Source organism: Fragaria vesca, linkage group LG2 (assembly GCF_000184155.1).
Source record: "Fragaria vesca subsp. vesca linkage group LG2, FraVesHawaii_1.0, whole genome shotgun sequence".
Taxonomy (NCBI): domain Eukaryota; kingdom Viridiplantae; phylum Streptophyta; class Magnoliopsida; order Rosales; family Rosaceae; genus Fragaria; species Fragaria vesca.
In genome coordinates this window covers 27588419-27599879 of record NC_020492.1, presented here as the reverse complement: position 1 = coordinate 27599879, position 11461 = coordinate 27588419, and the positions used below count along the sequence as shown (strand labels likewise).

Sequence of the window (11461 nt, the reverse complement as noted above, 5' to 3'; positions counted from 1 at the left end):
GCTTTTGTTCATATAAATGCAAGCTTTCTGATTCTATCTTGCATACTTACTGAGTGATTTAGCCAGAAAATCTGAGTGAAAAATGAGTGCATACCTTGTGAGAATGAATCATACTTGTTTGAAACATGCTGAGCTTAAATATCACCATTGTTCTATCAGGTTCTACATGTAAGTATGTGATCTATGCATGGCAATTAGCTTCTGAAACTTCATGGAATGATTCTTGATTGAGTGCTAATTTTGATGCCATGAGATTGGAGACTCTGAGACAATATGTTATGGGCAATAGAGTTGTTTGTTTGTTAAGTTTTGTAGTGTATAGTTTCTGGTTTGAGTGTATTGAGTCTTTTGTTTGATTTTGCTAAGGGAATAGCAAAAGCTAAGTGTGGGGGACTGATGTATAGTTGGAATATAATCGCATCCATTCCACTGCGAGGTTTATCCATATAAATACATAAATGTGAAGACACAAGTATATATAAAGTTTATATATGGTTCCTAAATCTCACCATCCTATGGATTTACATAAACATACTAGTTCCAAGAGCTAGCTAATTCATAAAAACTTAAATCACCAATGTCCATCACTTATAAGCAGGTCATGATTAATCTACAAAATTGCAGTACCTTTTTATCAAGGTCAATGTTGTTGTCCTCCACAATTTCCATCATGTAGCGCATGACGTAATATCCACAACTCACATCATCCTTTTGTATCGGAGCACCCTGAAAATTATGAATCAGGCTTATCAAACAGAAACAAAAATCAAATTATACTGTAAAATTATATACTACTAAGTTTTAAAATGCTTACAAGTAGAGGTTTCCATGGAGATGCTTTCTTCTTTCCAGGCTGCTTCTTCAGTAGGCCTTTGTACATTTTTATGGAGCTTCCAACAGAAAAAATAATAGTTAGCATCTTCATGGCTAAACTGATCAATGAGTAATACTAAAAGGCTAGACCATATAGGAAAACTAGCAGACACTTACTCAGTGACAATAGTAGGCCATTCACTTCCATCCAGACGCCTTTTCAGTGGATCCATATAGCGTGCGGTTTCCAATTCCGGGTTCACAATCGTCAAGGTCCGGTGTTGACTATGCAATAACATACAATGTCATCCCAGATGTTTGTCTTAAGCACTAAATCATTTGTACCCACAAAATCTAGTTCATTGTTACGTACCCTGTGTTATATGGAATCAAATAGATCTGCCCAGACTTCCCATTCTTGTACATAACAGACAAATCACGAGACCTCGCTGTGGGAGTTCCACTTCCAATTACACTGACTTTATCAGAGTCGACAAACCATATCATATCCTCCATCTTGTTTTGCTTTAACACTTTATTCAAGTAGCTACAAACACATATTGCAACATGAAATGATTATAACTACTTCAAAATAAACAAAGAAACATGCTTCATAATTCAGCCGCATAATCCATTATGAAATATAAGAACCAGTAAACAAGTATAATAATTTACCTCATGTAGAAGAAAAGAGCACTGTTCGATACTTCTTTCTTGTGGGCTATGGCGTAAACATCAGCTCTGCATATATATGCTTTCTTTGGATGTCCAAAAAGATCTGCTTGAAACACAGTGTTCACTGTCTTCCCTTCCTTAAGAAAAGTGTTTGCCTAATTGCATAAGTCAATCAATTCCTTCGGCAGATTCGGGGGCAAATTATCCAGATCTTCATTGTCCTAAATGCGTTGAATTGGTTTCTTCCTGCCATAACCACGTTTTGGTTTTTTGTTTTGTAAAATTAAGAGAAAATGCATGTTAGCAACTTAAATGAGGAATTAAAACATTAACTATTGTCCAAAAAACTCAAATATAATTGCACATAAATAAAGTACATCAAACATATATATTGCAGTACCTTTGTTTCAGTTGTTGCAGTAACAGCCTTTGCTCCATATGTAACAACCAGGTCCTTAGGCCAGGCAACACAGCTCCCAACCGCATCGTCCACGGTTAAAATCTCATCCCTCACGGGAATCGGTACCAGGGCATCACCTTCAATAGCCCGTATAACTGAAACGCGCACGTTGTTTTCGCCCAATGGCACACCATGTAGTAGCTGATTGCTTGACTCACCACCGACATCAATGACTTTTGCAATGGCAACTATATTTTCCACCGTATCTACTGCCAGTCGACACTCATTTTCATCACAAGTCAAATCCTAACACAAACAATGGAAAAATAAAAATTACTTAAATCTTATTCGTTTAATTCATAGCTGGCAGTAAAGCCTAATGATGGAAACAGAGAGGAGTTAAAGGAGAAAAGAGTTAAATTACCAGAGTAATATAATTTGCAGCCTTTGGAGAAAAGTCTGTAACCTCATCCAAGTCCATTGTTGTTTCTTCATTCTGCTTAGGGTCAGGTACTTCATATATGGGGGTCAATCGCATCCTCCACGAACTTCTCAGCATCTAAATTTAATCTCTTCTTGATCGAGCTGAGCTCAGCATTTATTTCCGTCGCCATTTGAACCTTCTCGAAATTGGGATTACAGCTCCCATTCCCTGAATTGAGTTCGTTCACTGGTGTAACAGGTGTAGGGATTTGCACACCGGTAGACTGTAACCTTCCCAACAGTGACTCAAACTGAGCTTTCCATTTTTCATCAAGTTTCTGTATCATTTTTTCAGTTTCCTCCTCCCATTTTGCTTTTTATTCTGCCATAAACTCCTCTTGCTCCTCCTCCAATATAAGCCTTATACTTTTCCTGGTTGTCTGAGAACCACCACCTCTTTTTCGCTTTATTGGCAAGTCAAAGACGACATCAGGTCGAACAAAACCCCCAACTCCTCTTACCCTACCGGGATGCTCTGGTTTCTTCAATGCTAAGGTGAGGACATCTGTTGACCCAACTGTGTTAAGTGATCCCTCAGATTCTTGTTTTTTTAAGGTTTCCTGAAACAAAAGCTTAACATTAAACATACAACATAAAACAACTAATATTAAATTTCATACTCCTTGAACAATGGTAAATTACTGAGTGATTCTAACAGGACTTACAATTCTTTTGGCCGTGTTCGCCACCTCAGGTGATGAGAAGTTACCATCCTTGTCAGAATGTGCATTCAGCAACATTCTGGCACGGTCCAGCATCTCAATTGGGACTCCCAGCTTCTTAGCCTGCAACAATATAATAAAGAAGAATCATGTTAGAAGTAGAACACATTTTGATTAAGGAAAAAATATTTGCTATCAACCAAAACTTACCAATTCCGCTCTTGATTGAGTATATCCTTTAAGTGACATCCTGTGATTGTACTTGTTAAGCTTTCTCTTTGCACTTTGAACTCCCCGTAGTTCCTGTGAAGCATAGAATTCATGAACCACAATGTTAACATCTTATTGGATGTAAGCCATCTTAAACAACAAGGTGGACATAAAAACATGTTCACAAACCTTAAATTCTTCACTAATCCAATCTTCCACAAAAAGCGACCAATGCAGCTTGGGGATGCATCTATAATCATCAGGAGGATTTTCCAACTTCTCGGGACTGTCCTTGAATGGCATAACGTAGTGAGTGGTCAGTGTGCTCTTGAATTCCCGCCATTTGGTTGAAGCAGATTTAAGGACAAATCTTCTACATTGCTGAGGGATCACATAAGCCTCCTACATAAAACAAGAGAAAAATAATAGTCAAGACCTATAACTAATGCTATTTTTACTAAAATTACCAGAAAATAATAGTCAAGACCTATATAACTCATTAAGTCGATGAAAAAAAATTACCTGAATTGCTTCCCATATCTTCTCTTTAGGTTCATCATCCACATTCCTCCAATCATCAAAGATGATGGGGATCGTCGTACGTGCTAAGACCCCAATGTACGATTGCATATCTGCAGCATTTTTACCTATTGGTGTCCCCCTGTCATCAGATTCTATGGGAAGCTTGATCCCTCTGATCAGTCGCTTTGTTACTCTTGCCATAGTGACCATCGGTCTGGATAGTAATCGCAGACCTCCAGTAATATTGGGGGTTTTCGCATGAGGAATTTGTTCTTTCTTCTTTCTGATCGGCTTTGCACTGGTTGAAAGTAAACTAGACTTGGCCTTCCGGCTATACTTCATCTTCTTCGGGGCTGACACTGCTTCATCACTTGGAGTTGCATTTTTCTCAAGGGTGGCATCCGCTTGAGGAGAAGTACGTAAAGTCTTCCCATAATCCAAGGTTGCTGTACCGGAAACTGCAGCCTTCTATAGTTGTCGCACAGCATCGATTCTTCTAGCAATATCAGCTGCATTCTTTTGTGTAGAAGTAGAAGCTGCTGGAATACTATCATAAGCTATAGCCGGCTTTTGTCGCGTCGCCTTGATTCTGGAAGCAATAACTTCTGCAACTGCCCGTTTTTTTTGTCCCTTCTTTGAACCTAAAGAGTTAAGACCTTTCTTTGCTGGTCCCATTACCTGAAACCCATTTAAAAAAGACTGGTCAGCTAGCATACTGAGGTTAAAAAAGAAGAACAATAATGTCGAGAAAAATAGGACAATACAGAAAAACACACTCTTCATAATTAAGGCAACAATGTTATGTGTTAAAAGAAAATATATCAATCACATTTCAAACAAAACATCAGACTGTTGTTCTAATAACTTCAATTATATTAAGATTACAGTCCTATTAGCTAGCATTCCATTCATTGCCTTCAAATTCACTATTAACGTGACCAGGTAAGCTACTATTATCAATCCATATTCCTTCATTGCCATCACGCATATGTCTGGCAGGGTGATTCTCATCTACATCATCAAATGTGTCAACTGATGGCATTGCTGGAATGAACGATTGTTCATCTGTGTCTTCAACCTCATCGTCATCATCAACCCCATGGTAGTCTATATTCGGGCACCTCACGACTATTGACCATTCCGCATCTAGGGGATCCTCAATATAAAATATTTGTTTCACATGTGTAGCTAACACAAAAGGATTGTTTAAATGCCCTAACCTATTCAATTTCACCAACGTAAACCCAAGTTCGTCTACTTTGACGGCTCTAGTACTCTCAACCCAATCACAGTGGAACACAGGAACCCTAAACTTATAGTAGTCCACCTCCCATATACTTCTAATAACTCCATAGAAGTCCATAGCACCGTTGGATGGATTTTGATCTCTCGCACTTGCAACTTGCATTGCGTTGGCAAGCAATGTTACACTGTTGTTTTGAAATGATCAAACGCTGTCTCTCTCTTTGGTGTTGTAGTCAACTCCATTGACATGGTAAGCGGCATAGGTTGACACTTGATTTTTGGGACCAGCAGCCATCCACCTTAATGTTTGTGAATCTTTATCGGATTTCAGCCTCAATTGATTTGCAACCTGCCACAACGATTGCTCATTAAAAAAGGAGGAAGCCTATGTGACATACATTTTCAATTTTTGTAAAATAACACTTGTACCATCACATAGTATATAATTTCACTTACCCTTTCTTTTAACCAGTCTGGAAATGTTGCATTATGTTTTTCCCTCATCCACTTCTTGTTCTTCACGTTATTTGGGTAAATCAACTCCAAATATTCATTGTGCTCCCTAGACCGAAGAACAAGGAAAACCATTAAGCTCGGAAAAACTTTAAAGTTAAAGGGTATTGAAATATAAAAAAATAAAAAAGGCTGATGTATACACTTACTTGATTTAGGGCTGGACGTCTTCAGTATTTTGTAAGACACAAAGGTGTGCAAGATGCATATGCTTTCCGTACACAAGTATGATAGTGGCCGTGATAAGGGCCTGCTCTGTTTGTAGTTTCCAGCTTTGCTTGTCAATGGAATTCCCACAGTGATACCACCTTCAGAATGGATACGCTCTTCTAAATACTCTACAGCTTCTTCAACAATATACTTCTCAGCCATGCAGCCCTCAGGAAAATGTTGATTTTTAACATACCCTTTGAGTTCTTTCATGTACCTCTCGAATGGGAACATCCATCGGAAAAACACAAGGCCACACCATTCAACTTCTCTAACAAGATGTACTGTTAGATGAATCATAATATCGAAAAATGAAGGTGGGAAGAATTTTTCAAGCAAACAAACAGTATCAACCAGATCTGCTTGCATTTGTTTAAGTCTAGAAACATCTATGACTTTACTACAAATTGCCTTAAAAAACAGGCAGAACCGAATAATGGCATACCTAACAGGCTTCTCTAGAACTGATCTTAATGCAACGGGGAGTAGGTACTGCATCACTGTGTGGCAGTCATGTGACTTAAGACCGACCATTTTTAAATCTTCCATGGAGACCAGATTACTAATATTTGAGGAGAAGCGTGTAGGAACTGACATTCCAAAAAAGGATCGGCAGACTATTTTTTTCTCATGATGCAGTAAATTCCAACTAGCCAAAGGCAACTTGGCCTTTTTCTCCCCAGCTACCACTTTCAAGTCAGTTTTGATGCCCATATCGACCATGTCCAAACGGCAAGCAGCTCCATCCTTTGTCTTACCAGGAATATTCAAGAGGGTCCCAATTATGGCATCGCAACAATTCTTCTCAATGTGCATCACATCAAGAATATGACGTACTGGAATATATTTCCAGTATTCAAGTTCAAAGAACACGCTTTTTTTTTTCCAGCAAGGTCTGGGTTGATCACCTCGCTTGGCAGGCTTTTGAGTTTTTCCAAACTCACGAGGCAGTCCTTCAACCCTTGCCAGAACCTCTTCTCCACTTAATGGTTCAGGGGCGACTTCATTCTCAATCGTGTTGTCAAATGCTGCAGCCTGTTTTCGATATGGATGATTTCTACGCAAGAATCGGCGATTCTTCAAAAACACCATTTTATTACAATGTTTCAGCCTAATGGGTTTGGTTTCATGAACACAGATAGGATAAGCATTATATCCTTTGGTGACACTACCTGAAAGGTTCCCATACGCAGGAAAGTCATTTATAGTCCAAAATAGGACTGCCTTCAATGTAAAGGTCTCTTCTCTCACAAAGTCATACACACATTCAACCCCCTGCCATAGTAACTTCAAATCGTCTATCAACGGTTGTAGATAGACATCAATATCTTTCTCGGGCTGTTTCGGTCCAGATATCAACAAGGACAACATCATGAACTTCCTCTTCATGCATAACCAAGGAGCACTACTACAAAAAAACTTTCAATGACAGTAAATTAATGAGGTTTGCCCGAAAACGTCATCGTATGTTATTTTTATGACGTTTTCAGAAGCAAATGTCATAAATCTGAATTTATACTTTCTTTTATTGTAACATCCCAGACCCAATTTTACCTATTTACTAAGTATTGCATGAGTTACTGAATAATTTAACCGTGCTCGGTAATTTGGTAATTTAACACTCGAGTTTATTGTCGAGTTTTTCTCAAAATGTCAAGTTCTTCTTTTATGGACCCGAGGTCATAGTGCGCGTCGATACGAGTTCATCGGTGTCCTCCAATTATTTTTGGAGTTTCGAGCTATTTTCTGCGATTTATCGAAGGCTTGGCGTTATAGTTAATTTTTCTGAAATCAGATTATAACTTTTAATCTTGGCCATCTGATCAGTTAGGGTTTCGATTTGGACCGTTGGTTCGGGTATAATGGGAAAACATATGGGTTGACCTTGTCAAACCCACACTCGGGAGTTGACCCGAGCTGAGTCTCTCTATTTTCTTCTCTGCCTACCTCCACTCTCTCCGGCACGGCGTCGCCGATTCCGGCCACCTCTGGTCAAGAAATTACCACCGATCTTTTCCTCTCCTTCTCCTCTTCAAAACCCGGTCCATGGATCACACTTTCATCTCGATTCGGTGGTGATCGATAGAATGAAAGCTCGACTGTGTTCTTCAATTTCCGGCGAGCTCCGGCAGGGACGACGGCTATGAAGGGTATATTCTTGTTCTCCTCACTTCCCTCTTCCTTGTTATGTCTTTGTTTTCTTGATTCGTGGCCAAATCGGAGGAAGCCCTAATTCTGTTTTTTTTGGGATTTCCGGTGAGCCATCGCCATTAACGCCGTCAAGGCTACTCGGCGCTCCTCTTCTTCTTTCCGACGTCGTATCTATCTCTAGAGACTAAGATTAGCTAGTATGGAAGCAAGGAGGGTTGTTGCTACTGTGTAGGAGGAGACCCGAATCCAAAAAATCCGACAGAGACGCTACTGCCGACGAAGGAGGTGTGATTTCTTGTTGGAAGGTGGTGCTGCAAGTGATAATCCGGCGATGAAGACTTTCCAACAGTGGCTAAGGTGAGGGGATTTGCTGATGTAGCTACTGTGTTGATGTTGTTGTGTTTGGATTGTTAGCTGATGTGGTTATTTGGTTTACGTTCATGTCGAGAACTTGGTGTTCTAGAGATTGCGGGGAGATCATGGTGAAATTCCGGCAAGTGACCAGAATCCGACAGAATATTCCGGCAAGTCGTCGGAATCCGGCGAAGCAGCAGATCCGGCAGAGAACCGAGAAGGTAGTTCTCGAGGTTTTTCTTCCTAATTCAAGTCGTAGTTTCCGGTTTAGTAAAATATGTCATTTTAGGAAAGTTTCTATTTAAGGGGATTTCCCTTTTTGGAAACTTTCTATTTATGGAAACCCATTTTGGGTGCCCTTAGTGATTTATGGTGTGAAGTTGTATAGAGAGAAAGTAATTGAGGATTGTTTGGATGAAGAATCAATTGTAATTGAATTATTAAGATGGTTGTTGGAATTAAATTGGATGGTTAGAGTAATCAAGGTAACCCGATTTGTTAAGTCGAAAGTTAAAGCGGAAATTGTTGAGGCATCGTTAGTTGGCTAATCATAAATCAATTGGTCAAACTTGGTCAATTCTGGTCAACTCAGTAAACCTAGTCAAACTAGGAAGAAGTCGAATCGTTAATGATTATTGGAGTCCGGTCTGACCAATTTATTCTTCTGTTTATTATCAGACGTGGATTTTGGCTATAGAGTGTGAATATTTGGAGGCAGCGCTCGAGGAGTATTCCGAGCATTGGAAGGCTTAGGCCTCATACAGTGAGTGGACTTTTGTTTTAAATAAAATGCATGCTATAGTTCATGGATGAACAATATATGTTGCGGAATATTTTGACATCATTTTTTTATTTGACTATTTTTATTTCTCTTGGGGAGTTGCCGAAAATGGGATTTTCGGTGGATATAATTATGTATTTATGAAAGAGTATGTATATAAATGATAGCTAGCCCTATGTGTCTGTCCACCTTAATGGCGTAGCATATAGCCGCATTATGGTGTGACGTGAGCGTTGGACGCTAGCGTAGTAGCCCTATATGAGTGTCTAATTCATATAGGGGGTATGGACACATATTTATACACCCGTTTGTCCACCTTAATGGCGTAGTGTAGCACCGCATTAAGGCGTGACGTGAGCGTTAGACGCGAGCGTAGTAACCCTATATAGACCCATGAATTTATATAGGGAGTATGGACGTGTGTAAATACATACATATATGTTAGAGCCTGAGAGGCTCGATATTTTATGAGATAAAAGTTTTTATCGCTTGCGGCATGCATTCGATTTTCCTTGGAAATTGATTTGGGGAAGCATAAATATTTTCTTCGTTAATTTCTTTTTGTCCACTCACTCTAACGTTTCGTTTTCAAATGTTTTCCCCTGGGCTCTTCGTTTTAAAAAATGCCCAGTTTTCAGGATTGCATAGTTGAGGTCGGGCGTACATGGAGAAGAGGCATAGTCAATAGTATAGCTTCCACTCATTATATTTCTAGTTCATCTCCTTTTAAATAGAGTTGCTCTGAACTGTGGTTGTTGGTGATGAGATTAAATTGTTAGAGTTAGTAAATAAATTAGGAGATGTTGTGTTTTGGGGAGCACGAAGGCTCCAGGAGTTTAAGGTTGGATTTGGATTTTCAGAAGTGTATGCAGGTATTATTAGAAAGGGTCGTCCATTTTCAAGGGAGGTTATGTCGAATTTTTGGTAAACTTTCCTTGGAGGTGGTCCCCGCAGGATTTACTTCGGGTTTCAGGGTGAAATTTATGACATTTTATGACCGTCATTGTAGGTCTTGATTTTTAATGACGGGTATCGACTGTCATAAATTTTATGACTTTTTAGAATCGTCATCATATATATTTCTATGACATTTTTCAAACGTCATGCTTGAAATATTTTATGACAGTTTTCAGGCGTCATGAAATCATTCGGCCCAATTGTTCGATGACGTTTTTCGAGTGTCATTAATTTCGGGATGGGTTATGACTCTTTCCCAACGTCATAAAATCTTTTGGCCCAAATTTTTGAAGACCCCGCTTGTTGGAATTTTCACTTGGCGCCTAGCCCAAATTTCTGGCGCTCAATTTTCCTTTTTAATTTTTTCTTTTCCTTTTTTTGGTTTACCCAAATAAGATGAGATTTGTTTTAAGCCTTGTAAGCAAAGATTACTCATTATCTTTTAACTATTTGTGTTGAATATAGCAAATTACCTCGTTCTGGATTTATTACGCCCCCATCGAATCGGTCAACCTTAATTCAACCTTTTTTTTACACGAAACGCGGTTGACCAACATCGTACGAGACCCTAATTAGCCCTGTTTTCGAACCACAAGCTCGTATATATGAGATTTAGGAACCCATGTGAAAATTTTGTTAAATTGACAATTCGGTGATTAGGCTCTCCTTAGGAGCGCTTAAGCATAATTAGGGTCGACCACTTTTATTGGGGCACAAGCGTTACCGGAAGTTTGTGATTTTTCAACCCCAAACGTATTTCACTGTTCAGATCATATCCTATTTCACAAGATTTTTGAAAATTTTACTTCTTCAGTATAGTTGTTTCACAAGAATTCACACTTCCATATAACCTATTAAATAAGTTATGCCGCTTTAGCGAGCATGAGACGGTCCAAGGTCATAAATATGTGAAAATAAAAATTTCACCGTCCGATGTAGCCATGGTAATTAAATATGCCTACTGAAAAAAATTCACCCTTTTCGGATTTGTTACGCCCCCCATCGAATCGGTCAACCTTAATTCAACCTTGTTTTTTTTTTTACACAAAACGCAGTTGACCTACATCGTGCGAAACCCTATTATTCTTAATTTTTGAACCACAAGCTCGTATATAGAGATTTAGGAACTCATGTGAAAATTTTGTTAAATTGACAATTTGGTGATTAGGCTCCCCTTAGGAGCGCTTAAACATAATTAAGGTTGACCACTTTTATTGGGGCACAAGCGTTATTAGAAGTTTGTGATTTTTCAACCCCAAGCGTATTTCACTATTCTGAACATATCATATTTCATAAGATTTTTGAAAATTTTATTTATTTTGTATAGTTGATTCACAATGATTCACAATTCTATATAATCTACTAAATAAGTTATGCCGTTTTAGTAGCCACGTGGCGATCTGAGGTCATAAATATGTAAAAATAAAAATTCAACCATCCGATGTAGTCATGGTAATTAATTAGGCACACTGAAAAAAATTCACT

General features: G+C 38.8%; 1 protein-coding gene across 1 annotated transcript; it reads right to left on the bottom strand.

Annotated features, from left to right (window-relative positions):
- Window positions 1-5212: 5212 nt before the first annotated feature.
- On the bottom strand, window positions 5213-7122 carry LOC101311944. Its single transcript, XM_004293041.1, has 3 exons — window positions 5774-7122; window positions 5467-5572; window positions 5213-5359 (listed from the first exon to the last, which is right to left on the bottom strand). Exons 1-3 carry the CDS (start codon window positions 7120-7122, stop codon window positions 5213-5215), a joined length of 1602 nt encoding a protein of 533 aa, XP_004293089.1.
- Window positions 7123-11461: the final 4339 nt, after the last annotated feature.